This window comes from Antechinus flavipes, chromosome 2, assembly GCF_016432865.1.
Source record: "Antechinus flavipes isolate AdamAnt ecotype Samford, QLD, Australia chromosome 2, AdamAnt_v2, whole genome shotgun sequence".
Lineage (NCBI taxonomy): Eukaryota > Metazoa > Chordata > Mammalia > Dasyuromorphia > Dasyuridae > Antechinus > Antechinus flavipes.
Genome location: NC_067399.1, coordinates 661,745,041 through 661,759,090, shown reverse-complemented (window position 1 = coordinate 661,759,090; position 14,050 = coordinate 661,745,041). Strand labels below are relative to the sequence as shown.

Here is a 14,050-nt window from a genome sequence, read left to right as displayed (position 1 = left end):
GCCTTGACCTCAAGTCTGAAACTCTTCAATTCTGGGTTATCTCCTACTTTCAAATTTTCCAGCCCAACCCAACTTGAAACTTGAATTCCCATCTATGAATATCCCAGCAAGTAGTTTAGTTTCTCCTTGAGAATCTTCAGGGACAGGAAACTCATGCTGTCTCTCTCCAATCTCAAGCTGTCCAAGCCATTATTAGATAATTCTGTTAGGAAGTTTTTCTTTATGAAATAAACTGTGGTAGAATATTAATGCTCTAAAAAAATTGGGGAATCAGTGAGCAACAAAATCATAGAATGATTCTCTATGCTGGAGTCCCGGGGCGGGGACCTGCAAAATCATTTGGTTTGGCCAGCCCTGCCAAGGCAACTGCAGGTGAAAATGAGCTGAAAGCTAGGTACAACTACTTCCCACTGGTTGAGTTTTTAAATTGATAATTTTGTAACACCAGTGAATGATGTTATTTATAAATATCCAAATGGTCTTTAGAAGAAAAAAAGTTTCCCCATCTCTTCTGTAGTTTTTGCATACAGTAGGTCCTTAGTAAATGTTGTTATATATTGAATTTACATGAAGAGTTGTGGGAAATTCCAAACATTTCCATCATTCTTGGATAAGATAAAATAAAAAGGATAAAATAAAAAAGGAATAATTTTCTGATAATCCTGGGTACAGGGACACTTTATACCCAGGATAAAACATCACGTTAAAAAGCATTTAAGTGTCTGCTATGTGCCAGGTACTGTGGGAATAGAATAAAAAATGGTTTCCATTAACTAATCAACAAACATTTATTAAGTGCTTACTATGTACTGGGCACTCTAAGTACTAAGAATATAAAGGAAAAAAAAAGTAAAAACATCTTTTCCTTTGAGGAGTTTCCAATCTAATGGGGGAGACAGCATGCAAATAAGTAGGATGCCCACAGAATAGTTACATAAAAGGTGACAACCTGGGTCAGGATGGAATTGTTTTCCTTTAGAAGGTGGCTTTTGAACTGAACTCTGATAGGAGTCAGGAGTTCCAAGAGTTGGAGATGAGGAGGGAGAGAATTCCAGACATGAATATCAACTGGTCCAAGAGCATGAAAATGGAAGATGGAGTTTTCTGTGGTAGAAAGAACAAAAAGACCCTGGAAAAATCAAACATTTTTATATGTCAACACCTCTTTTAAATTGTGGTTTTATAATGTAGATAGGTAATTCTTTGTCCTCAGTACAAATATAAGAGTAAAAAAAGCCTGGTGTGGAAAAATCAGCATGGTTTGTAGTCTTAAAAAGGACATTTTAGATGTTTGTAGCAGCTCTTTTTGTAGTGGCAAGGAACTGGAAAGTGAGTGGATGCCCATCAGTTGGGGAATGGCTGAACAAGTTATAGTGTATGAATGCTATGGAATATTATTTTTTTCATTAAAAGCTTTTTATTTTCAAAACATATTTTGATAATTTTTCAGCATGGATAATTTTTCAACACTGACCCTTGCATAGCCTTGTGTTTCAGATTTTCCCCTCCTTACCCCCACCTCCTCCCCTAGATGGCAAGCAATCCAATGTATGTGCACAATGTATAAACAATGTATGTTAAAATATATGATAAATCCAATGTGTGTAAACATATTTATACATTTGTCTTGTTGCACAAGAGAAATCAGATCAAAAAAGGAAAGAAAATGAGTAAGAAAACAAAATGTAAGCCAACAACATCAAAAAGAGTGAGGATGTTATGTTATGATCCACATTCAGTTCCCACAGTCTTTTCTCTGGGTGTGGCTGGCCTCTTCATCACAAGATCATTGGAACTAGCATCAGTCATTTCATTGTTGGGAAGAGTCACGTCCATCAGAATTGATCATTGCATAGTCTTGCTATTGCCATGTACAATGATCTCCTGGTTCTGCTCATTTCACTCAGCATCATTTCATGTAAGTCTCTTCAGGTCTCTCTAAAATCATCTTCCTGATCGTTTCTTATAGAACAATATTTTCCATAACATACCATAATTTATGCAGGTATCAGCAACTGATGAGCATCCACTCAGTTTCCAGTTTCTTGCCATTACAAAGAGGGCTGACATTTTTACACATATGGATCCCTTTCCCTTCTTTAAGATCTCTTTGGGATATAAGCCCATACACTGCTGGATCAGCGTTTAGGCACAGTTTGATAACGTTTTGAGCATAGTTCCAAATTGCTCTCTAGAATGGCTGAATCCATTCACAGTTCTATCAACAATGTATCAGTGTCCCAGTTTTCCCACATCTCCTCCAACATTCATCATTATCTTTTCCTGTCATCTTAGCCAATCTCAGAGGTATATAGTGGTATCTCAGAGTTGTCCTAATTTGCATTTCTCTGATCAATAGTGATTTAGAGCATCTTTTCATATAATTAGAAATAGTTTTAATTTCTTCATCTAAAAATTGTTTGTTCATGCCTTTTGACCATTTAACAATTGGAGAATGGCTTGAATTCTTATAAATTTGAGTCAATTCTCCATGTATATTAGAAATTAGGTCTTTATCAGAACCTTTAAATGTAAAAATGTTTTCCCAATTTATTGCTTCCCTTCTAACCTTGTCTGCATTGGTTTTGTTTGTACAAAAACTTTATATCTTCATATAATCAAAATAATCTAGTTGGTGTTCAATTATGAGTTCCAGTTCTTCTTTGGACACAAATTCCTTCCTTCTCCACAGATCTGAGAGGTAAACTATCCTATGTTCTTCTAATTTGCTTATAATGACACTCTTTCTGTCTAAATCATGAACCTATTTCATCTTGGTATGTGGGGTTAGGTGTGGGTCAGTGCCTAGTTTTTCCCATACTAGTTTCCAATTTTCCCAGAAGTTTTTGTCAAATAGTGAGTTCCTATCCCAAAAGTTGGGGTCTTTGGACTTGTCAAACACTATTGCCTATTTTGTCCTGTGATCCTATCCTATTCCACTGATTGACTATTCTATTTCTTAACAGTACCAAATGATTTTGATGACCGCTGCTTTATAATATAGTTTTAGATCAGGTACAGCCAGGCCGCCTTCATTGGCATTTTTTCCCATTAATTCCCTTGAAATTCTTGACCTTTTTTCTTCCAGATGAACTCTGTTACTATTTTTCTAGATCTGTAAAATAATTTCTTAGGAATTTGATTGATATGGCACAGAATAAGTAGATTAATTTAGGTAATATTGTCATTTTTATTATATTCTTTCAGCCTACCCATGGGCACTTGGTATTTTTTCAACTGATTAGTTCTGACTTTATTTGTGTGTAAAGTGTTTTGTAGTTTTGCTCATATTGTTCCTGATTTTTCCTTGGCAGATAGATTCCCAAATATTTTATGCTATCAACAGTCATTTTGAATGGAATTTCTTTTTGTATCTCCTGCTGCTAGACTTTGTTGGTAATATATAAAAATGCTGATGATTTATGTGGATTTATTTTGTATTCTGCCATTTTACTTAAGCTTTGAATTGTTTCTAGTAGTTTTTTAGTTGATTCTCTAGGGTTCTCTAAGTATACTATCATGTCATCTGCAAAGAGTGATAATTTGGTTTCCTCATTGCCTACTCTAGTTCCTTTCATCTATTTTTCTTCTCTTATTGCCAAAACTAGCATTTCTAAAAGTATTATTATTTTACAAAAAATATATATATCAGCAGGAGGATTTCAGAGAGGCCTGGAGAGACTTACATGAACTGATTCTAAGTGAAGTGAGTAGAACCAAGAGATCATTATACACAGCAACAATAAGACTATACAAAAATCAATTCTGATGGAAGTGACTTTTTTTTTTAAAGCAATGAGGTGGTTCAGGCCAGTTCCAATAATCTTGTGGTGGAGAGAGCATCTGTACTCAGAGAGAGGAGTATGGGGACTGAGTGTGGATCACAACATAGTATTTGTAGCTTTTTTGTTGTTGTTTACTTGCTTTTTTTTTCTTTTTTTTCCTTTTTGACCTAATTTTTTTTGAGCAGCATGATATTTATGAAAATATATATAGAGGAACTGTACATGTTTACTATGTGCCTTGATGTCTGAGTTCCCTTAGGAGCTGGGGGAAGGGAGTGAGAAAAAAAATTGAAACACAAGGTTTTGCAAGAAGGAATATTAAAAATTATCTATGCATATGTTTTGAAAATAAAAAGTTTTTTTTTTTTAAGGACATTTTAGGAAAGACATTTAGAAGATCTGGACCTTGATTTCTTGGTAAGGAAACTTCCTTTACTAATTCAGTCCAGCACTTTTTCTTTTTTAGTTTGAAGTTTGCCAGAATTTTTGAGACACTAAGAAATCAAATGAGTTGACCAGGATGACACAGTCAATATGTATCAGAGGAAGTATCTGAACTCAGGTTGTTCTGATCAATGTAATGTATAGCTTTTTTTTTTTTTTTTTTTTAAACCACAACAATAGTTTTATCTGTGCAGGAATCTTGTGGCATAGAAACTTCCTTCCACTCATATGTGGCAACACACTTAGAGTCTCCCAAAGTTGCCTGGAACCCTGAGAGGTTCTATTATTTGCCCAAAGTCACACAGTCGATCTGTGTCAGAGGAACACCAAGCCAATTCTTTCTGCCTCCGAGTACGACCTTCTAGTCCTTATGCTATTCTGGCTCTCTGCACAAAAATTAATAACATTGGTGATTAAATTGATTCTCGGGAATGGAAAAGAGAAAATTAGCACTTGGTGTGCTGTGGGCATCTGAGTAATTTGGCAAATTGTGAAAAATGTCATTTCAGGTTAATTTAAATGTGGCGAGGCAGAATAGCATAGCAAATCGTTCAGAACTGGAGGGATGGCTGCCTCTTTTCATAATCCTTTTGGCATACAACCACAGATAGCTGCTATTGTTCTAGAGTTCACTTCAGTCCAGCAAGTATCTACCATGTGCCAGCCACTGGGCTCACACTAGAGAGAAGTGTAAAACTGATGTAGTTCTTGCCCTCAAGGAACTTACACTCTACTAGGCAGACCCTTGTGCACAAATAAATACACAAATACCATTGGTAGATTTGATTGCTCAATAAACTCCCTTGGCTCCCTATTGCCTCCAGGAATAAATACAAAAGTCATCCCCCAACCCAGTCCTATCTTAGTCTCCACCTTGTACTCTTTGACTCAGGAACACTTAAGTCTCCTGGCTGTTCTGGAACAAGACACTCCCATCTCTCAGCTCTGGGCATTTTCTCTGGCAGTGTCTCATGCCTAGAACTCTGTCTCCTCGGTTCTGACTACTGACCTGCCTGGCTTCCTTTATGTCCCAGCTAAAGTCCTGCCATCTATAGGAAGCCTTCTTATTTCTAGTGCTTTCTCTTTTAAAATCATTTCCTGGGGGCAGCTAGGTGGGGCAGTGGATCCAGTACTAGCCCTGAAGTCAGGAGGATCTGAGTTCAAATGTGATCTCAGACACTTAGTACTTCCTGGCTTTGTGACCCTGGGCAAGTCACTTAACCCCAATTGCTTCAGGGGAAAAAATCATTTCTTATTTGTCTTGTCTATAGCTTGCTTTATATGCATTTGTTTGCATGTTGTCTCCCTACAAAAAATAGACTATAAGCTCCTTGAGGGCAGGGACTGTTTTAGCTCTTTTTATATTCACAGCACACAGCATAGTTCCTGGCACATTGTAGGAGCTTAATAAATGTTTATTGATTGTTTAAAAAAAAAAGGTGATTATTTGTTTAGAGCCAATGGGTAATCAAGCCTTCCTTTCTATATGACACATACAGAAAGATGAACCTTGATCTTCTGGTGTAGGACTGCCCTAATCCCCCACCACTGTCTAAAAGTCTGTGGCTCCTTATTGCTTTCCCCTCATCTCAAGGGGCCAATCACCTTGTTGAAAATGGGCCAATTCTTGATGCATTCCATCTTGAACTACAACATGTCTAAAATAGAACTCATTAGCTTTCCCCCCAAACTCTCCCCTCTCCTGAACGTCCCCAGCATCATTGGCTAGACTTAGGACTTTACTCTGGGCTTCTCTTTCTCATTCTCCCCACCTATCCAATCTGTCTTCAAGGACTCTCAGTTTTGCCTTTATGATTTCCATAATATGTGTATGATTCCTACAGATAGCCCCCTCACACCCCAAACTCAGACTCTTCCAATAACCTGCCCATCCACTACTTGACCATCAAATTGATTTTCCTAAAGTGAAGGTCTAGCTCTGTCACCCTCCCCCTTACCTAATAAACTCTTTGTGGCTCCCTATTACTTTCAGGATCACATATAAAGTTGTCTGTTTGGATTTTAAAACCTTTAATCTCCTGAGGCTTTCCTACCTTTCTAGTCTTAAGCTTTGTTTCCCTTCATAAATTCTGTGGCCCAAATCTTGCCCTTCCTCATATACTCTGTGTCCTCCATGTTTAGAATACCTCGGTCCTCATCTCTACTTCCCTGATCCCTTCAAGATTCAGCTCAAATAATATCCCTGCAAGAGGCCCTTCTAGGTCCTGTTGCTTTAATATCTTTCCCTCTGAGATTACTTCCCTAGATCTTCTGCAGAGATAGGGAAGATTTTTTTATGTTGTTGTTTATCCTTTGTTCTGGAAGGAAACCCTGATATCAGGGAGGGGATGCCATGACATGAGAGGGGATTGGATGTGAGGGAGGGAGGGAGGGATGGACAAGGTCACCTCACTTTTCCCTCCAGAGCCATCTGGGTCCAGTGGCCAGATAGAGAGCTGGATGCAGTGGGAAACCCTGGGCTTTTCAAGCTCAGGTCTTTAACAATCTCAGTTTGACTGGGACCATACCCATTTAGTGCTAGGTAGCAACTGAGGCAAAGAATGGCCTCTGGGTAGTTAGTTATTTGAATATTGAATCCCAATTAGACTTCAAGCTGGAATAAGACTTTCAGGCCATATGATCCCCCTTCCCCCTCTTGGCTCTAAAGTCATAGTGTTATAGATCTAGAAGCAATGGAGTTCCCAAGATCATCTAATCCATTCCTCTTCCATTTTACAGGTAAAGAAACAGGTCTAGAAATATGAAATCAACAAGAATTCATTAACTACCTACTATGTGCCAGGCACTGGCCAAAACACTGAATACAGAGAAGAGTAAATATGGTTTTCCTTTTAAAAAATTACATGTGAAAACAATTTTTAACATTAAAAAAAATAACCATTTTTTAAAGACATATTTTATTGAGACAATAAACAATAAACAATCTGATATAGGTTATCCATGTTTTGTTTTTTTTTTATCCCAAATTCTTAGCACAGTGTCTGGCACATAGTAGGTGTCTAATAATGTCTCAGTAGCTAACATTCCCACTGTCCTAGACCTTTACCATGTTGTTTAAACTGGTGCTTCAGTATGCCTTTATAAGGTTGTTTCAGGTCCCTCACTTGCCGCCCACATATCTGTGACAGCTCACACTGCAGCTGTTTGGGAAAATCTGCTTTGCCATCCACTCTCTGCCCACATGTTCATCCCAGTAGGTCTGTGTGGAAATGATTGTTGCTTTGGAGCTGCTACTGCAGTCCTACAGTGGGTACCCAGGGTGTCCCCAGGCAATCCTTCTGTCCCAGGAAACGGGAGATGTTTTTCTAGGATTTGAGGGTCCCCCTCCTCCATTGCTTGATTTCATGTATTTACAGGGAAAGAAAGATGGCTAATTTAGTAAATGGAGTCTCCTGGATGGAACTGGGAGTCTGAGCATTCTCTGGAGATGAAAAGCACAGGTTTACTGAGGCAGAACTGACAGGAGCCATCATTCAAAATGATCCCTTTGCGGGGAAGGGCTGTAGTCTTCCATTTGGGATATCACAGCACCACAGGCTTCAAGCTGGGAATAGGATTTTCAGGCTACAGTGCTCTACCTCCTCCCCTTAGGTAAAAAGTCCTAATGTTAGAGAGTTAGAGGCAAAAGAGTTCCCAGAGATCATCTAGTCCCTTTGTCTCCCATTTTACGGGTGAGGAAACTGAGCTCTAGAGAGGTGAAAGCAACAAGTCAAGTCAACAAGAATTTATTAGCTACCTGCTATCTGCCAGGCACTGGGCAAAACACTGAATATATAGAGGAGAGCACATGGGGTCCCTGCTCTTAGGAAATTCACAGTCTGATGGAGATGGAGGGGGAGGGGGAGGCAGGGCAGTGTTCAGTATAGTTCATTTATACTATAGTGCAGTACAATTCAGTATGGTTACTGTGTAAATACATTATATACTGTGTATGCACATTCTACACTGTGTATTCACACTATACACTGTGTCTACATACTATACTCTGGAGACTTAAAAATGACTACGTAGGGACAAGAGCTGATGGGAGAATTTGGAGGTGGTCCAAAGACACAAGCCTTTAGCATTAAGGGCCATAAAAATGGCTTCTGGTAGAAGGTGGGAGAAAATCCTACGCACTATAAAATACCAGCTCAAAGCTGCACCTTGAAGAAAGCCGAGGAAGGAGGGGGAGAATTCCAGGCCTGGGCTCAGCCAGTGAAAACTATGACGTGATTAGTCCTGCAAGAAGGCGGGGCTAGACAGGCAAGAAGCCTGTGTCACTCAACTTTGGAGTGAGCCAATAGGAGCAAAATGTAAGGAGACTGCAGAGGCAGGGAGGAGCCCTGCTATGCAGGGCTTTAGAAACCGGGCAGATTTTATGTCAGATCCTGGGTCCTAGGGGAACCATTTCAGTTTATTGAGCAGGGAGGTGGCATGTGTGGAACTGCACTTGAGGAAAATCATATTTAAGAGCTGAGTTTAGTACAGACGGGTCTAGGCCTAGGAAACCAATGGGAAACCTGGTCCAACAGCCCCGGGGGTTGAGATAATGAAGGCTGGCAGTGGGGTGGGGGCGATGCCAGATGAGATAAGGGAGTATAGATGAGGCACAGTTCTAGAAACAGGACTTGGCCACAGATTGCACTTGGGGCTGGGGAGAAATCTGCCCGGGATCATACATTTAGTAGATGTGGGATTCGAACTCGCTCCCACTGACTTGGGACTCTTTCCCCCGCCCCCGCACTACAGTGCCTCTCTGCTCAGAGAGTCACGGGCTGCCAACTTTGTGCCCAACCTTCTAGCATTACCAGAAAGCCAATTGGGAAATGGTGGCTTTGGGGAGCCACAGTTATTCACTGAGATGAGCTGCTGAGGGTAGCTGGGTGGGGGGTGCAAGATGAGCTTGTGGAGGCCGCAGCCTCCCTGATAAAATTTGGGATTCATGAACTACTGAAGCAAGCCTCTCAGTCAGGAAGCACCGACTTGCCATTCTAACTACTGAAGTCTGGGCTATTCACTGAGTGGGATCAGAGCTAATCTGTGTTAGGAAGCACATGGCTACAGCTCTCCAGGTCCCTGGTGAATAAAACTGTATCAATTGTAATAATTTACAATTACATTGTAATTACAGTAACATACAGTTTCAAGTGGATTATGTACTTGGAGCCTCCCAAGAGCCCAGGAAGGTTGGTACTACCGGGATTATCCTTCCCATCCCCATAGGAGGCAACTAAGGCCTAAAGTGTCTGCACCTGTCTTGGGGGGCTCACAGTTTAAGGGAGAGACAATATCCAAGCAGAGTTATTGCTTGGGAATCCAAACAACTCTGCACATACAAGTTATCTACAGAGAAGACAATCTGATGGGGGAAGGCATTAGCAACTGGGGAAGGGAGAGGGCAGAGAGATCTTTAACTTGTCCAGAGTCAGACAGCTAAGAGGATGAACTGAGATTTTCCTGATTCTGAGGTCAGGATCCCTCTCTAAATTAAAAAAAAGAAATGATGTTGATGATCTCTAATTTATAATAGTTAGAATTTAAATGTTTCCTCATTTTCATTCCCATCCTCTATTTCTTAACTCTGTCCATGAAAGCATTAAAATACCTCCCACCACTAAAAAGAAAATTATATGGCAACATACAGGTATTCAAGCAGAGAACAGTTTGAAGGGAACATCTGTCTTTACCTTGTAGTCAAATATGAAAGGTAATTATGCTTTGAATGAATTGGGGGGCTTGACAATGATATTTCCCGTGCTTCCTCTTAGGGTACTCCTGAGCTCTGCTTGGAAAAAAAGCTCCTCTGTAGGTAACCATGGTTTCTGGCTTCAGGGACCTGGTCAGGAACCATTTTAGGAGATTGTATTTTGTTTCAGCAGAGTCACAAAATGGGAGAGAGCTGGAAGGAAGCCCAGTGACCACCTAGATCTGAAAAATGACTGCAGCACAATAATAATAGCTAGCTTTTCTATAGCACCTACTATGTGACAGGCACCGTGCTGAACACTTTACAGACATTATCTCTTTTGATTCTCACAACAACTCTGGGAGGGAGTTTTGTTTTTTTTTTTTTTTAATTTTTATTACTCCTAGTTTATTATTTTTATTCTTATTACCCCTAATTTGCATTTGAAGAAACTGAAGAAGGCTGAGGTCAAGTGATTTACATAGCTATTAGGTGTCTGAGGTCAGGTTTCCTGAGACCATTTCTTCCAGACCTGTTTTTCTACTCCCTGCTGCCTTCCCCAAATAACCAACCCCTTCTTGAAACCCTGGGAAGGGGCATCCACTGCCTCCAGAAGCATTTCCCCTTGGCCAGTGGAATGGAAGTGCTTCTTGCCATCCTGCCTAAATCTCACTCTGCACCACCATCCCCCCCGAGTCCTGGGTCTGAAGGTCCCTAAGAAGCCACCTCAGTTCACAGAGGTTTATGTCATTGTTTCTGGAGCCATCCCAGGAGTTTGCAGAGAAAGGTGCACTCTCCAGATCCATTCTCACCCTGCACTTCCCTCCCAGGCCCGGATCACTGCAGAGTCAGGGAGGTTCTTGGCCCCTGCATTTTCCCAGATGCTTTGGCAAAATTATTATGGGCTTGGCAGCCTCTCTGCTACCTTTCCAATTCCCCATCTGCAAATGCTCACATCTCCGTTCCTGTGTGCCTAACTTGGGAGTGAAGTAGATACCAGGGGAGCCTATTGAGGGGGATAAGATGATTTAACTTCCCTTAAATCACAAAGCGAGCTGCGACTGATAGATTTCTGGAAACCACTCATATGTGTACAGAAACTGAAGTGTTTTTCTCTTTCCCTCTAGCTCTCTCCCTCTCCCTCCCTCCCTTTCTCTTTCCCTCTTCCTCTAGCTTTCTCCCTCTCCATCTCCCTCCCTCCCGTCCTCTCTCCCTCTCTTCCTCGCTCCCTTTTCCTCTAGCTTTCTCCCTCTCCTTCTCCCTCCCTCCCTCTTCTTTTAACTCTCTCCTTCTCCCTCTCTCTCCCTGCCTTCCTCTTTTCCTCTCCTTTTCTCTCCCTCTTATTCTCTTCCTCCTGCCCCCTTTATTCCCCCTGGCTCTCTCTCTTTTTCTGTCTCTCTTTCTGTCTGTCTCTGTCTGTCTTTATCTCTTTCTTTTTCTCTCTGTTCCTATCTCTGTTTCTGTCTGTCTGTCTCTTTTTCTTTTTCTCTCTGTCCCTGATTCTCTCTTTCTGTCTGTCTGTCTCTCTTTTTTCTCTCTGTCCCTGATTCTCTCTTTCTGTCTATCTGTCTATCTCTTTTTTCTCTGTTCCTATTTCTGTCTGTCTTTTTCTTTTTCTCTCTGTCCCTGACTCTCTCTTTCTATCTGTTTATGGTCTGTCTGTCTCTTTCTGTTTCTGTCTGTCTCTTTTTCTTTTTCTCTCTGTTCCCGACTCTCTGTTTATCTGTCTATCTCTGTCTTTTTTTTCTCTCTGTCCCTGACTCTCTCTTTCTGTCTGTCTCTCTCTGTCTGTCTCTATCTCTCTTTTTCTCTGTGTTCTTCTCTTTTTCTCTCTGCTCTTCTCTTTCTGTTTCTGTCTGTCTGTCTCTCTGTCTGTCTGTCTCTCTCTCTTTCTCTCTGTTTCTATCCTGTCTGTCTGTCTCTTTTTCCTTTTCTCTCTGTCCCTGACTCTCTCTCTTTTTCTGTCTCTGCCTGCCTGTCTCTGTCTCTCTCCTTTTCTCCCTGTCCCTATTTCTTTCTCTCTTTCTGTCTCTGTCTGTTTCTATCTATCTCTTTTTTCTCTGTCCCTGACTCTCTCTTTTTCTGTCTCTGTCTGTCTCTGTCTGCCTGTTTCTCTCTTTTTTCTCTGTCCCTGTCTCTTTTTCCATCTATCTGTCTCTGTTTTGTCTGTCTCCATGTATTTGATCTTTTCTCTCATCTGTCTCTACTTATGTTTTGTTCCTCTCTCTCTCTTTCTCCCTCTCTTCCTTCCCTTCTATATTCTCCTCTCCTTTCTTTCTTATTTCAGAGAGAGATTGATGCACAGAAAACAATATATTTATGTTTGTGTGTATGCGGTGGTGGGAAGGAGGGAACAAGAGAGGACGAGAGAGAGAAAAGAGGGAGAGGGAAGAGAGAGAAAGAGAGGAAAGAAAAAAGGTGGGGGAGGGAGAGACAGGCAGACAGAGAGAGAGAACACACAGACAGACAGACAGACAGACACGCACGGGGGAGGGAAGCGGAAATCCATAAGTCTGAGTTGTTTTTTCAATGATTCATTTATCCTAAAAGTAAAAGGGTTGGCAATGGGAAGTATTTACACTGGAAGTGCTACAACATGTTTGCAGAATAGTCATCCATTTTGCTTTGCAAGCTCATCTGGGCTTCCATCTCCCTTTGAGAAGCTTGTGCTGGGGAGGGGGCTCTCCCAGCTCTACCCTGGTGCAGGAGCAGTCACGTTCTAGGCTGCTCTCTGATTAAATGCATGACGTCACCTGTGCAAGAAAGAAAGGCTAAAATACCATCTTCCTGTTCTCCACAGTGGTGCTTAATCAAACAGGAAGCCTATAAAGTGAGCCTGGCGTCATCCTTGTTCTTTGCGGGGCTGCTCATTGGAAACATCACCTTTGGCCCATTATCAGATAAATTTGGCAGGAAGCCAGTGTATTTGACAGGTAAGAGATTCAAAGTAGTTTCTTTTTTTTTTCTGAAATATCCTTTCCACAGAACAACTAGTAGGCCTATGGATGGGATGAGGACTGAGTACATGAATGAATAAATCAGAGAACCAGAAAGCTTTTATTAGGTGCTTATTATGTGCCTGACACTGTGCTGGGGCACTGGGGACACACTGCCTGGCCCTTAATAGCTCTCCTTATGAAGTTGTTGGGGTTCAGGGGAAGCCCCTAGGTCCTATCTGGGGTTCATTCAGGGAAATGGGGTGTCTTCCTCAGGAAACAGGGTTCACGGTCTCAGTCCTGGCTTTCAACATTTCTTAAGATGGATCTTGAGAGATTGGCGTGGCTGCTGGGAGTCTGAGGCCTCTGTCTGTCTAAGGTTTATAAGCTTAGGACGTCTTGACATAATGTCAGAGGTTGGGCATGTCAAGGAGAATTCCTGTGAGACAGGTCCAGTGCTTCAGGAACCATGGAGACAGGAATCAAATAAAGGCAAGAGAGAAGATGCTGCTTTTTTATCCTTGGGAGGAGAGTGGATATCAGGTATATAGAAGTTATTAAAGGGGAAAAGCAGGATTAGAGCAGTCCCCTCATTTCTCAACCCTTGGTCAGGTTGTCCCACCGAGGAGGAATATTTCTGAGCAAGGGAGAGTTCCTTTGGTTGATGATAATGGGGTGTAGAACCTGATGTGTTAGTTGTATAAGCTAGGACCCCAATAGTGAAGGGACACCTCAGGGCCAAATGTTTGCAAAAAGCAAGCAAGCTAAAATAAGCCCTCAAGAGTTTATATTCTGGTAGAGGGAGATAACTCAGAGAAAGGAATGGTAACTGTGAAGGAGTGTTTTAGACAGGGTGAGACACAGAACAAATGATCGATACCTCTTTTCCAGGATTGGGACTGTTGATTTCTTTGCTCCTGTCAGAGCTGGATTTGGAAGTGAGAGAAAGGTTCACAGGTGCATTGACCTGGCACTCCCCATGGCTGGGGAGTGAGATGATGAGCAACATAAGGAGAAAGCTTGTGACTCATGTTGAACCTGTGGTCTTTTGAAACTTCCAAATCTTTTTCAAATCAATTGCTATCTAGTCAGAGCTTGCCCATCTTGTACTTGTGAAGCTGATTTTAAAAAAAAGAAAAAAATGTGTTCCTAAAGGCTCATGATGGAAAATGCTCTCCACATGCAGAGAAAGAACT

The 14,050-nt window shown here is 41.3% G+C and overlaps 1 protein-coding gene across 1 annotated transcript in view; it reads left to right on the top strand.

The window, feature by feature from the left end:
• Positions 1 to 14,050, top strand: part of LOC127552119 (solute carrier family 22 member 15-like) — a 209,923-nt gene that overhangs the window by 56,750 nt on the left and 139,123 nt on the right. Inside the window, exon 3 of the mRNA XM_051982594.1 lies at positions 12,719 to 12,851. Within this exon, the coding sequence (XP_051838554.1) occupies positions 12,719 to 12,851 (133 nt within the window). The remainder of the gene's footprint in view (positions 1 to 12,718; positions 12,852 to 14,050) is intronic.